This window comes from Mus caroli, unplaced genomic scaffold (genome assembly GCF_978045245.1).
Source record: "Mus caroli unplaced genomic scaffold, Mus_caroli_1 scaffold_17, whole genome shotgun sequence".
NCBI lineage: Eukaryota > Metazoa > Chordata > Mammalia > Rodentia > Muridae > Mus > Mus caroli.
The window spans coordinates 29,362,680-29,376,872 of record NW_028227272.1 but is presented as its reverse complement, the minus strand read 5'-3'; the positions used below and the strand labels follow the sequence as shown (position 1 = coordinate 29,376,872).

Genomic DNA, 14,193 nt, shown 5'->3' with positions numbered 1-14,193 from the left:
AATTATTATTAGCTAACCTTTAAGCTGATTGGTCCTGAGTACGGTAAGGAGGGTGGTAGCTGTGTGGTGAACAGGGGAGTTTCAGAACACTGAGATAACAGAGAATGAGTATTATCATCACAACCTCTGGTTTATTAGTAACATTCTTCAGAGTCAGCCACAAAAACCATAGTGAGCTCAAATGTAGGTACAGGGTTGCCTGTAGTCAGCTCTGACTCAAAGTATTTCAGACATAACCATTCATGTTGACCTTTGATGTGATGGGTCCTATGTAAAGCTTTGTGGAGTTTCTTAAGATTAGCAAACCTCATACAGAACATTCAAAACATACAACAAAGCAGGATGTGTGGTCAGCATATCCTTGAGCCAAGTCACTTCTCTGTGTCAGTGACTGGAAGGCATGTTACAGCAACAATATAAAAAAGCTGGCAGGCATGGAACAAAATGGCCACACTTATTGGGGGGTGGGGGAGAAGGGTCAATCATCTTCCTACTGCTCCATAATAATTTTTTTTTAAAAAGTATATGGGTGTAGTGGCACACACTTTTAATTCCAGCACTTGAGAGGCAGAGGTAGGTAGTATCTGTGAGTTTAAGGCCAGCCTGGTATACAGAGTGAGTTACAAGACAGTCAAGGCTATGTAACAGAGACCTGTCTTAAAAAACAAAAACATAAATAAATAAATAAATAAATAAATAAATAAATGAACAAACAAGCAAACAAATAAATAAATAATAAGCATAAGCCTAATTTACCACACATAGAAAGCAGGTAGATTTATGGAACATGCAATGGCTTACGGGACTAGATTTGCAGTAACATTATACAGCAGACAGCACCATGTTAATGTTGTGGATTTGGTCTAGTGCTACTTATATTAATTTGGTCCCCAAAATTACATAGGAATCCGCATGGCTGCATATAAGATGCTGAGGGACCCTGTCTTTGGTTGGTTTTGATCGGTAAATAAAGTTGCCAGTGGCCAATGGATGGGCAGGGAGACAGAGGGAGGACTTTAGGATCCCCGGGCAAAACACTGAGGAAAGCAGCAGGAGGACAGAGCCACCATGTTGGGAAAGGAGTGAAGACCAGGCCTGAGAGGTGCAGAAGAGAGAACACAGCCAGCATTTAAGAAAGAGTCGGGGATTGTGGTGCAGAGAGAGGTGCAGATCTGGGTCCGGGGCAGCCAAGATGGAATATAGGCTTTAGTAAAGATGAGTCAGGAATGTTGGAATGTGTGTTAGCTGCATGGAGGTTAGGAAGTGGCCCAGCCACCGAGCTGTTTAAGGCATATTAAAATATAAGGCTTTGTGTATGTGTATCTTTCATTTGGAAATCTAGAACATTGGGGCAGATACGGAACACACCAATGCCCCCAGATTGACATGAGTAGTTAATTGTTTCTATCCAATACTCACTCTTTTCTGGGGTTTGTTTGTTTTTACCTTATGTAAGTACATTGTTGCTGTCTTCAGACACACCAGAAGAGGGCATCAGATCCCATTACAAATGGTTGTGAGCTACCATGTGGTTACTAGGAATTGAACTCAGGACCTCTGAAATAGCAGTCAGTGCTTTATTAACCACTGAGCCATCTTTCCAGCCCCTTTCTAGCCCATCTAGGGCTAGAGAGTTGGTTCAGATTAATAGAACCTGTTATCATTTTTTTTATTTTATCATTTTAACGTTGTGTTTGTGTTTCTGTCTGTTTGTGGGTATGCACACATGAGTGCAAGTGCCCACGGATACCAGAGATGTCAAGATTCTCCTGGAGCTGGCTATGAGCCACCTAATGTGGGTGCTTAGAGCTGAACTCAGTTCCTAAGACTCATACTGTGGCTCATGACCATCCAAAACTCTAGTTGCAGAGGATCCAACACTTTCTTGTGGTTTCTGAGGGTAGTGTACACATGTAGTACACATATAAGCAAATCACTCATACACATAAAACAAAACAAAAAAATATTTAAATAAAAATACGTCTAATTTAAAAAGTCTATGTACTACTTGCCCTATAGTTTTTATTTACTTATTTTGTCTATGACTTGTTTTGAGACAGCTCTCACTCTATAGCCTGAACTAGTATAGAGTTCATTATATATCTTTGTCTTCAAACTTGCAGTAATTCTCCTGACTTAGTCACCTGAGTGCTGGGATCACTGGCCATGTGACACCCTGCAAACTAAGAAGAAAAGGAATATAGGAATGGTGGTAAGAGACAGAGGCAGTAGTATCAGTACTTCAAGAATACCACTGGCTACAGAGTGAGTCTGAGCCCACCTTGGTTCCCTGTCTTCAAAAAGGAGAAAACCTCATTAGCCTGATAAAGTACATCTAAGAGAAACATGGACTAGAGGGATAAGCAGTAGTTAAAGCACTCCCTTCAAAAGCTTGAGGACCACTGTTCAGTTCCCCAGAACCCTTATAAACGCTCAGTGGACGTAGCAGTATATAATTCCAGCATTCAGAAAGCAGAGACAGGGGATCCCCATAACACAATGTCTAACCAAATTAGCCACATTGATTCAACTGAGTTCAATTGAGAGCCTGCCTCAATGATTAAGGAGGGCAAGAAAGGCAAATGAGTAAGGATTCTAATGTCAACCTTGAGCTTATACACATACACACCACCATCACACCCATAGACAGGAACATACGTTCAAACATACAAACATAATGCACATATGAGTTCAAAAAAGGAAATACATAACCAGACCTAGAAACTTCTAGTGGTGGATAAGTCTCCAGGAGCTGGGGCAGGAACCTGAGAGCCTGCAGCAGTCAGGTCAGTGCTGCTGTCAGCTGCAGCTACAGAAGCTTCCTGCTGCAGTGGACAATGGTTAACTGCAAAGACTCATAAGTGTTAAAATGCAGAAAATAAATGTTGAATGTTCAGCCATAAATGGGACTACAACATTCATAGCATCCTTTCCAGGGTTCAGGGAACATCGTGGAAAAGAGGGCAGAAAGAATGTAAGATGTGAGGGATGGGTTGGGATGGAGGGATGTGGAACAGTGACTTCTGGGTATGACAAAACATGGAGCTCTTAAACATACAGTAGCTATTGCACCTGCCTAAGTCCTAAACAAGATTGGACCCATCAATGTCCTGCCATAGAAGAGACTCACGAAACATAAAACTGTATATACATACCTACACATGCACACACACACATACATATTATGACTTCATTAAGAAGATGAAATTCTTCTGTAGAAAACTATCAAAAAATAAGATAGCTAAGATGTAGTACATCCAGAAGACATACCTATTCATTACTTACACTATTCATTAAAATAGGCTTTCTCTGTCCTGGGAATCAATTTGTAGGCCAAGCTGGCCTCAAACTCACAAAATCCACCTACGCTTGCCTCTGCCTCCCCAGTGTTGGGATTAAAGATGTGTACTACCAGAAGCCAGTTCTACTCCTTATCATAAATACCATTTTAACATTAAACATTTTACAAAAAATGCCAAGATACAGATATACTTAGCTGCCCCGTCACTTATACTTACTGATCGGGCACATTTTTTTGGGGGGCTGCTAGAAAGTCCATCCAGTTGCCCATGTTCTCCCAGAAACCCTGTCACTTGGTCCAAGAAAGAAGACACATCCAACTGGTGCCACTCTACTAGCTTCTGACCTAGAGAGTAAATAAATAAAAATCAAGATATATAAATATAAAATAACTTTTCTAATCACAGTCATTAGATAATTGACATATACATAAAGTCTGCTACAAATTCATATCCCCATTTCTTACTAAAGTCACACAGTATCTTTATAACCTACTGACAACATTAATTAAAACTCAGATAAGATTCTTACCAATCTTGAGAGGAAAACTATCTGTTTGCATTGTAGTCATTAGGAAGAAGAATTTCAAACAAAGCAAAAATCTAAATAGCAGAATCTAAATAAAATATAATCAATAATTTAAAACAGCTCACCCTCTAGTTCTCTAGAGGAATACGACAAGTACCTAAAACAATCTCATCAATTTAATAATAGAAAACCTAAGGAGACCCAATAAAGATGATTGATTATATCAGTTTTTCTTTGAAAGAACAAAATGTACAAATACAAAATATTGTTACCCCCAAGTTTCCAGAAGCAGATTCCCTAAATAAACACATCCAAAGTTGTTTACACAACAAGAAGACTTCTCTTAACTATCTCATTGCTGAAACCAGATCCAGTCAAAAATTAATCAGTTGTGAAAAATAAAGGCTTACCTGTCCGTGGATCTAAGATGGAAACATAGGGGAAATCCCCTAGCTTGTAAAACTGTATGTATCTCTGACCTTCCTCACTGTCGTGATAAACCTGTTAAGCCAATAACAGTTTTAAAAAGCCTCTTTAAAAAAGGTTGACCACAATCTTGTCATCTATTAAGAGCAATGGATTCTTCAAAGAAGCCTTGACAAACATGTTAAGTTCTTACCCCCTTAAGCAGAAGTAATGAGGTTCAGATTTCACACCTTACTCTTGCCCCCTTTTGAGAACATCATAAACACCAACTCATGCCTCCTCCTTTCTCAGCTCAGAAGAGGTACTAGTAGTAACTTCCTTTTCAAGTGTTAGTCCACCTGTGAATTTTTTGTTTTTTTCTGAGACTGAGTCTCCCTATATAGCTCTAGCTGTCCTGGAGCTCACTATGTAACCAGGCTGTCCTTGAACTCACAGAGATCTGCCTGTCTCTGCCTCCCAAGTGTGCCACAATATCTAGCACTGTATTTGTATTCTAGTAAGCCATATATATTAAGATTATAAGCTTGAGAACCCAACATTTTATTAGGCAGAGATGTTCAGTCAATATTCGACTAAAATAAAAGGAACTCTGACATTAGAAACAATCCTGGAAGCTAGCAAAGGCCTGACTCATCAGATACAAGTGCTTGCAGCACAAGCCTGACAACCTACAGTGGAAGGAGAAAACCAATTTCCAAAAGTTGTCCTCAAACCACCACACCACACACTGCCACATATAATACATACACACAAATTTATAATAAAAACAAAATCCCACTGAATTTACCAGATGTAAAACACAAGCGAGTAAATGAATGGCACTAGTAGTACATCTTAGATAAGTTTACTTAGTTGTTTTCAGTAACTTTTTTGTTTGTTTTTTCGAGACAGGGTTTCTCTGTGTAGCCCTGGGTGTCCTGGAACTCACTCTGTAGACCAGGTTAGCCTCAAACTCAGAAATATGCCTGCCTCTGCCTCCCAAGAGCTGGGATTAAAGGCATGCACCACCACTGCCGGCCAGTAACTTTTTAAAAGCTAGATATTGCCGGGCGTGGTGGCACGCCCCTTTAATCCCAGCACTTGGAAGGCAGGCGGATTTCTGAGTTCGAGGCCAGCCTGGTCTACTAAGTGAGTTCCAGGACAGCCAGGGCTATACAGAGAAACCCTGTCTCGAAAAACCAAAAAAAAAAAAAACCCAAAAACCCAAAACCTAGATATTGAAACTGGGGCTGAAGAGAAGGCTCAGTGGTTAAGAGCACCAACTGCTCTTCCAAAGGCCTGAGTCCAAATCCCAGCAACCACATGGTGGTTCACAACCATCTGTAATGAGATCTGATGCCCCCTTCTGGTGTGTGTGTCTGAAGATAGCTACAGTGTACTTACATATAATAAATAAATTATTTATTAAAAAAAAAAAAAGAAGAAGAAAAGAAAAGGAAATTGAAACTGGATCTGCCTAGGGTATAACCCCCAACTACTCAGTTGGCTGACATCAGAAAAATATGAGTCCTTACTTGTGGTGGTTTCAAACACTAAAAAAGGAGCTGGGACAGGTGGACAGGACAGCCAGGGATACAAAGAAACACTGTCCCCAAAACCTAAAAATAAATATGTGATAAATAAACTAAGGAGGATGAAGATTTGCTTGTAGGTGGCTCCAGGCTGAATCCAAAGTAGCAAGCCTCTCCTAAAACCAACCAACTAAACAGAATGAAACAAAAGGAAAATTAGTGGTAGAGTAGTGGTTTGAATATGCTGGGCCCATGGGAAGTGGCACTGTTAGGTGTTCATTGTGTAGGCAAGTTTTGAGGTCTCCTAGTGCTCAGGCTCCACACAGTACGGGGGTGGGGGGTTGGGGGTGGAGGGGTGTCTTCTGGCTGCAGATCAGGATGAAGAACTCTCAGCTCCTCTGCAGCACCACGTCTGCCTGCACACTGCCATGCTTCCCGCCATGATGATAATAGACTGAACCTTTGAAACTGTAAGCCAGTCCCAAATTAAATGTTTGCCTTTGGGGCAGTGGTGGTACCCGCCTTTAATCCCAGCACTTGGGAGGCAGAGGCAGGCAGATTTCTGGGTTCGAGGCCAGCCTGGGCTACAGAGTGAGTTCCAGGACAGCCAGGGCTACACAGAGAAACCCTGCCTCCAAAAACCAAAAACCAAAAACCAAAACCAAAACAAAACAAAAAAGTTTGCCTTTATAAGAGTGGCCTTGGTTATGGTGTCTCATCATAGCAATAAAACCCAAACTATGACAGGCAGGCTACCTGTTTTAACTAGATAATTTATATAAGAAGCTGTTACAGCTGGAATACTTAGGAATACTATGCTAAGAACAAACAGTAAAAGAGTAACAAACACAGGCTAGAAAACATATCTTAGTATTTCCCGAGCGCTCTAAGATCTTTGATACACAGCCAGTGGCCTTATATAGCTATTAAGTGGATAAAATAGATTAATTTAAGGTGATATGTACTATAAGCATGAAATACACACCTTACTTTGAGAATTTAACACACACAGTTAAACAGAAACATAATGCCACTAAAATGTTAATGTTCTATCATACATTGACTTAAAACGTATGATTAAAGTTAATTTCCCTTTTCCCTTGAATTTTTTCAGATGGTACTTCTAGAGAAACATCAACTGTGTGGCTTAAACTATGTTTCTACTGAGCTGTGGAGCTGTAGATAGTCTGATGTCAAGGTGCTCCTGAAGTATGATTGAACTCACTTTTTCCAGTTTATACCCCCATTCTGCCTCTACAACATCCTATACTATAAAAAAAAATACTAAGAAAGCTTTAATTAACTGTCGTTCTCACCTGCCAGAAAATGAAATGTTCCCGGATAATATTCTTCACAGCTTCATTGCTCCATACATCACGGTTGAGGCACTGGCATGCAAAGTCTTGTACATTTTGAATGTTTATCATCAGCCACTTATTCTGCATCTGGCCACACTCTTTGGCCTGTAAGAGTAAAATTTCCATATAGACACTCAGCACACTTTTTAAAATGACACTGAGGACTCATCACTTCTCTGTGCAGAGCACAGTGGTTAATACATAAATTCACAATTGGTCGAACTGAAGAGACAAGCATCAGTGGAGTGCTCAGGCACACATGGGACATCTAGAGTCCTGTCCCTCCTAGCGCTAGGCTTAGGGACCATCGTGAAAGAGAGAGTTAAAATTTTAAGAGCCAGAAATTGGAGAGGACCAGACTACAACATTTATCTTCCGGACCATGACAGGACAACATTCTAGCAGGGGTATGAAGGAAAAGATATGAATCCCAACTGAGGAGCTACTGACAGATGATGGCTTCTGGGGCAGGGAGAACCAATTCTACCACCCCTGGTAGAGAGACCATGCTCCAGTGGGTCCTCAGGACCATCAGGGTAAGAACAGCACATATTGGACTTGATGGTTGTTGACAAGGCAGAGGCAGGGGCTACAAAAGTTAAGTGGAATGCCCAGGTTGAGTGTGAATCTGTACGTTAGAGAAATAGGGGATAAATATGATTAAAATATATTGTAACAAATTCTAAGAGCGTGTAGGTGGTGCACACCTTAAACCCCAGCACTGGGTAGTCAGAGACATGTAAAACTCTGAGTTCAAGGCCAGCCTGAAATACATACTGAATTCCAGGACAGCCAGGGCTACAAAGAGAAACCTTTTCTCACATCCCGCTGTCTCCCCCAAAAGAAATTATCAATGATTAGTAAGGATAGTTTTAAAAATATCTAGAGGCTGGGCTGTAGTCTAGAAGTTAAAAAGTAGTTGATGCTCTCATAGAGAAATGGAATTTGGTTCCTAGAACCTATGTCCACTGTCTCACAGCTCCAGGGACTCTGATGCCCTCTGCTGGCTCCCGGGGCAACTTCTATTGAATGTTTATTTATACACACATATGCACGTAAATAATACATCTTTTAAAATGATATCTAGAATTTTTGGTATTATACAGTATGATTTTACACATGTTTAATTCTTGTGGTGGCTGTCAACTTGACTGGTTTAGGAGAAATACAGGACTGATGAAACGTTCCTATCTCTTTGCTGTACTTCAGAAAGCACAGATCTGTGGCACGTGAGCGGGGGAAAAAAAGGCCCACTCTGAAGTTAGCCAGCACCAGCCACTAGATGGATGGGAATTGGAGGAAGAAGTGTATATATGTCCGTAAACCCATTTCTTTCACCATGTACATATGTGGTCATTGGATCATTAGACTCCAGCTCCCTAGTGAGCCTTCAGCACCAGACTGGAATAGCTGAGACATAGCTTCTTGGATTGAGCAGCTGCTGTGTTCTGTTTCTCTAGTATACAGATAGCTATTGTTGAACCACCAACTTTTACCATTAAGCTAACCTAAGAAGTCGTCACACACCCCCTCCCAGCCCATAACATGCACGATAGTCTAATGACTCTGCTCCTTTAGAAACTCCAGTTAGTACATAAAGCAGAGAAGAGAATCTAAGAATCTTGGCTTCTAGCTAGCTGCTTGTGCCCCACCTATGAAACTGTGCTGCCCATATTCTGCAATAGTCTTCCCCCTCAACAAACCTTCTCTAGAAATGTCAAATATATTGAAGGTGTGATAGTTTTAATTTTTATCAAGTTTATTTGTTTGTTTTTAAAGATTTATATGTTTGAGTGTATATATGTGCGTGCCTCCTGGCTTTGGAGACCAGAAGGAAGCATCGTATCCCCTGGGACTGCAGTTACAAGCCACCATGTGGGTGCTGGGAACTGAACCTGGGTCTTTTGCAAGAGCAACAAATACTCTTAATTGCTAAGCCATATCTCTAGCCCTTGTTGTTTTGTTGATGACAGACATTCTCACTGAGGTGATAAAATCAACTAAACCTGCCCCTTTTGGGGTTATCTTTTTGTGTACTGTATAAAGACTGTTTTTTATTACACAAATGCTAATTTCTGGCTACATCATATTTTATAAATACCCCCTATATCGTCCTCTGATTGGTTTAATAAAAAGCTGATAGCCTATAGCAGAGAAGGAGAGAATAGAAGGGACTTCCAGCAGAGACAGGAACTATGGGAGTCAGACACGAGGAAGAAGCACAGAGACTAAAAGACAGGTAACTAATGAGCCATGTGGCAGAACACAGATTGACATATATGGGTTAATTTAAGTTATAACAGCTAGTTAGAAAGAGACCTAAACAAAAACCTTAAGCATTAATAATTAATAAATATAAGTCTTCCTGCCTTTATTCAGAGGTGGAGGACACAGAAAACCCCTAACAGTTACAAGTCCCAGGAAGTTTTCCTCTGCCTTTAGGAAAGCTAAAGCCAGGAAGACCAGGGGAGAGTGTATTCTGCAATTAGATACACATACATGTACTTCCAACACCCCCAGTACAGGTCTGAAACAACAAATAGCAAGTATGCACAAATTTAATGCACTGCCACACTGAGACCAAACTTTTATAATGTCAGGAATGACAGCAAAACTAGTACAAATTCTTTTTCCTTCTTCATAATTTCATACATAATCCATTCTTCATTTATTGCCAGTTGAAACAGAAGTCAGTGTAACCCTTAAGTATATTATGCAGAAATGGTTAAGATACCATTTCTTTATATAAATGATTTTTTTTTCTCCTAGAAAATAAAAGACATAAGGCGCCGGGCAGTGGTGGCAGTGGTGGCGCATGCCTTTAATCCCAGCACTTGGAAGGCAGAGGCAGGTAGATTTCTGAGTTCAAGGCCAGCCTGGTCTACCGAGTGAGTTAAAAGACAGCCAGGACTATATAGAGAAACCCTGTCTTGAAAAAACAAAACAAAACAAAAAAAAAAAACAAACAAACAAAGACACAAGTTACATCGAGGACACAGAGACAGGCCAATCTCTGACTTTTTTGGCCAGCCTAATCTACACAGTATGTCCAGGCCCCATGATAAGACACTGTCTCAAAAATAAAACAAATAAGACACTGAAATGGTAAAAAACGATTCACAATTATAACACAGAATCTCTAACAACTTACTGTTTCAAAGCTGCCCTTGTGCATCAAGTCGATTGGGGGCCGGAATAGATCTGCAAGGGTGGTTAGTTTCTTATCTATTGCTCCTCCATTTCTTAATTCCTGTTCCTGCCTAACTGCAACACAGAAAGATGGAGAAGTTTTAATTAACCATAAAATGTAAGTGCTAAGTTACATAATAAACCAAAGACCGTCTATTGACTGAAGAATACTGAACAGTACACGTGGCCTCAAATACAAAAAGCTAACGATGACTGGAAAAAAAATGCAAAGAGGAGTTAAAAAAACTAAAATCAGGATTTAAAGGCTGTTCTCTAGGCCAAAGGATAAAAGGAGAAAATTAAATTAGTTACAAATAGTCATATTGGGCCAGGCTTACAATCAAAGCTACCTGGGAGGCTAACACGAGAAAAATCAAAGGTTCAAAGACCAACCTCCACCCAACTTACTGAGAGACTATCTCACAATAAGAAGAAAAGCTAGTTGGGGATCTAGTTTAGTAGTACCTATCTAGTATACATGAGACCCTCCCTGTTTAGTCCCCAGCATCATTAAAAACAAATACGAATTCACTATGAGATGAGAATCCACCTGAGTGGTAGAGTGCTTGCTTAGGTTTGGTCCCTAATAGCACATCAACTCAAATTTTTTCACATGTTCATAAGCAACAGAAGAAAAATTTCAGAACCATTGCTCTAGTTCTCAGAGTGATCCTAACTCATCCACTGTGTCTAGCTACTAGTTTTAAAGACTCTCAGTAGAGGTTATGGACACTGCTGGTACCATGTACTAGAAGAAAGAGCATAGATTCCTTTGACAACTTAAGCCATCACTTTCAACCATTCAAGTTACAGGACCTATCTGTGCCCTGAGCAGCTCACTCTAAGTTACAAAGCCAAACACAGTTCACACATTTCTCATATATAAAGTAACCGTCCTTAGACACTAGATGATGGCTCAGTAAGTCTGGGCACTTGCTACCAAAACTGATGGCGCCAATTTGATCCCCAGGTAGGAAAGACCAACTCCAATAAGCTGTCCTCCAGTTAGAGGACAAATGCACATCATGGCCTGTACACCATCCTGAACAAATAAACATACATTGACCTTTCTTTAGAATTCTTTAACAAGTATGAGCCAAGATACTTCTACATATTCCACAGAAAGGTATGAGCTGTGCTAATTGGTTTTATGTCGATCTGACAAACTACTCATCAGAGAGGAGCCTCAATTGATAAAATGTGCATCAGTAACTCTCAACCTTCCTAATGCTGCAACCCTTTAATACAGATCCTCATACTTCAGTAACCCCAAACCATAAACTGCTTTCATGGCTATTTCACAAATGTAATTTTGCTACTGTTGTGAATCATAATGCAAATATCTGCTATGCTGGATATCTGAGACTCCCTGAAAGGAGGTTGTAACCCATAGGCTAAACCACAGCTGTAGGTTATTTTCTTAATTAGTGGTTGATGGGAGGGAGGGTCTAGCCCATTGTAGGTGGTGCCATCCTGTGCTAATGGTCCTGAGTTCTATTAAGAAGGCAGTTAAGCAGCATCCTTCCCATCCCACTATAGTCTGTCTCTGCATCCGCTCCTGCCTCAGGTTCCTTCCCTGATTTCAGTTCCTTTACTGACTTCTTTCAATCATAGATTATGAAATTATAACACAAATAAACCCTTTCCTCCCCAACTTGCTGCTGGTCATGATGTTTCATTATAGCGATAATACTCATAACTAGGGCACTGTGTGTAAATAATGGATGTCAGAGTATTTATGTGGAGTCAAGTACTATTAGCAGGAGTCAGTTCTCTCTTGTCACCATGTGGGTCCTGGGGTCAAAACTCAGGCTTGGTAGCCAGTAATCTTTACCCAAAATCTAGATGTCTCAAATTTCACTTTTTAAACATGGTGAACCACAAAGTATTTAGAAATAATACTAATCATGTTTTTTTCTTTTTAACAAAAAGGAAGGGGAAGAGAGAGCTGAGAGACTGGCTCACAAATACCTACTAGTTTCAGTTTGAAAATCTCGGAAACCATCAAATATTGAACGTGCTGGCCTTCTCCTTTTAGGAGCTGTAGGGAAAAAACAGAACTGATTAAAAATTAAAACATTAATTTTGAAAATTCTAAAGATATCCCTTATATAAGCATTTCTCATTATGTACTGTTTTATGTGTTTGAGTATTTCCCTACATGTAAACTGTGAACTATGTGACCAGAAGAGGATGTCAGATGTCCTAAAACTGGAGTTACAGACAGTTATGAGCTACCACAGGGGTTCTGGGAATTGAACTTGTGTCTTTTCAAAAAGTAGTCAGTACTCTTAGCTACTGAGCCATATCTCCAGTCCTCAGTGTATTTTAAAGCTTCTATATTCTTAATAGTGCCTCCCCTCAAAACAAACAAACAAGACAAAAAATGAATTTCTAGGACAGCCAGCACTACACAGAGAAAACCTGTTTCAAAACACAAAACAAAACAAAAAGCAAAGCTCAGTGGGTAAAGCACATGTTCTGTTCTCAAAATAAACAAAAAGTCAAGTTATGAGCAAATAATGACTCAATCATCTTATCATACTAAAGAAAATTAGAACTAGGTTAAGAAAGACTAGGACCCTCCCCCCCCCAAAAAAATTTGTTTTAATTCAGTTTAGTTCTAGGGGCTAATCATACTTTTTAACATAAGATTTTAAATGACTTTATTAAAATGTCATCTTCCATTAGAAAAATTTCTCAAACTTTAAAAGACAAGTAACAAATGACTCATGTACAACATAGAAAATGGAGACTTTGCTGCTGCTATTTTGCTTTTTGAGACAGGGACCCTTCTAGCTACATCGCTCTGGCTGCCCTGTAAGTCACTATGTAGACTAGGCTGGTAGCCAGATCAATCTGTCTGAGTGTTGGGATATAAAAGCCTGCACCACCATGGCCAACAGAAAATGGAGATTTTAAATAATTAATTCACTGCAACAGTTTAAACTGACTTATATATGGTAAGTCTGGCCAGCATGTAACCAAACCAATGTCTCACATTAATAATGATTAGAAGACAAAGAGTCCCAAAGTCTCTTACCCCACATCAAAGCATCTTTTTCTACAAAGTACGCATTCCATTCCTTAGGATAATTCATTTTCTCTTAGAATCACTAAGTTAAAAGCAAAATAATTTTTTAAAAGATTTATTTTATGTATGAGTGCACTGTTGCTGTCTTCAGACACACCAGAAGAGGGCATCAGACCCCATTACAGATGGTTGTGAGCCACCATATGGTTAATGGGAACTGAACTCGGGACCTCTGGAAGAGCAGTCAGTGCTCCAAACCACTGAACCATCTCTCCAGCCCTAAAAGCAAAACAATTAAAAATACAAAATCAGGTGAGAGAGAGACAGATGGCTCATCAGTTCAAATCAGTTGCTGCTGTTCAGGTCCTAGCACCACAGGGGGTCAGCTCACAACTACAGGAGATCCAACACAAAACAAATTAAAATTTAAATGTAAAACCAAAAATTAGAAACTTAGGGCTAGCATGAAATCCTGAATTTGATCCCCAGCACCTCATAGACATGTAGTGGTGGCACATGCCTATAATCACAACAGAAATGTAAAGTCATCTTTGACTATGTAAGTTCAAAAACCAACCTGGGCTGGCTACATAAGCCTACTGAAAAACAAACAAACTTCATTGTTTTATCATGTTTATGTCATTCATAGAAGCACACACAACACACCAATGTTTATGCTAGTTAACAGGCCAGGCATAGTGCTACATGCCTGGAATCTCAGTAAAATCAAAGGTTGGAGGTCATAATGAGCTAAAGTAACTTCAAAGCTATATTGTCTCAAAATAAAAGAATCACGATTACCCTCAGGAATAGATTAAAAAAAAAAAAAGGTTAGGATTACATTTTT

At 39.8% G+C, this 14,193-nt stretch overlaps 1 protein-coding gene across 4 annotated transcripts in view; it reads right to left on the bottom strand.

Annotated features, from left to right (window-relative positions):
- The window catches only part of Ubxn7 (UBX domain protein 7), a 69,108-nt gene that overhangs the window by 13,485 nt on the left and 41,430 nt on the right, over positions 1 to 14,193 (bottom strand). The window contains exons 4-9 of one of the 4 annotated variants that reach the window (XM_085832417.1): positions 12,288 to 12,353; positions 10,275 to 10,387; positions 7,082 to 7,228; positions 4,239 to 4,329; positions 3,519 to 3,646; positions 18 to 89 (exon numbers count right to left, since the gene is read on the bottom strand). In XM_085832417.1, coding sequence (XP_085688543.1) covers positions 18 to 89; positions 3,519 to 3,646; positions 4,239 to 4,329; positions 7,082 to 7,228; positions 10,275 to 10,387; positions 12,288 to 12,353 — 617 coding nt within the window. The remainder of the gene's footprint in view (positions 1 to 17; positions 90 to 3,518; positions 3,647 to 4,238; positions 4,330 to 7,081; positions 7,229 to 10,274; positions 10,388 to 12,287; positions 12,354 to 14,193) is intronic. The other 3 variants (XM_021185364.3, XM_085832418.1, XM_029470384.2) reach the window with 3 other exon arrangements.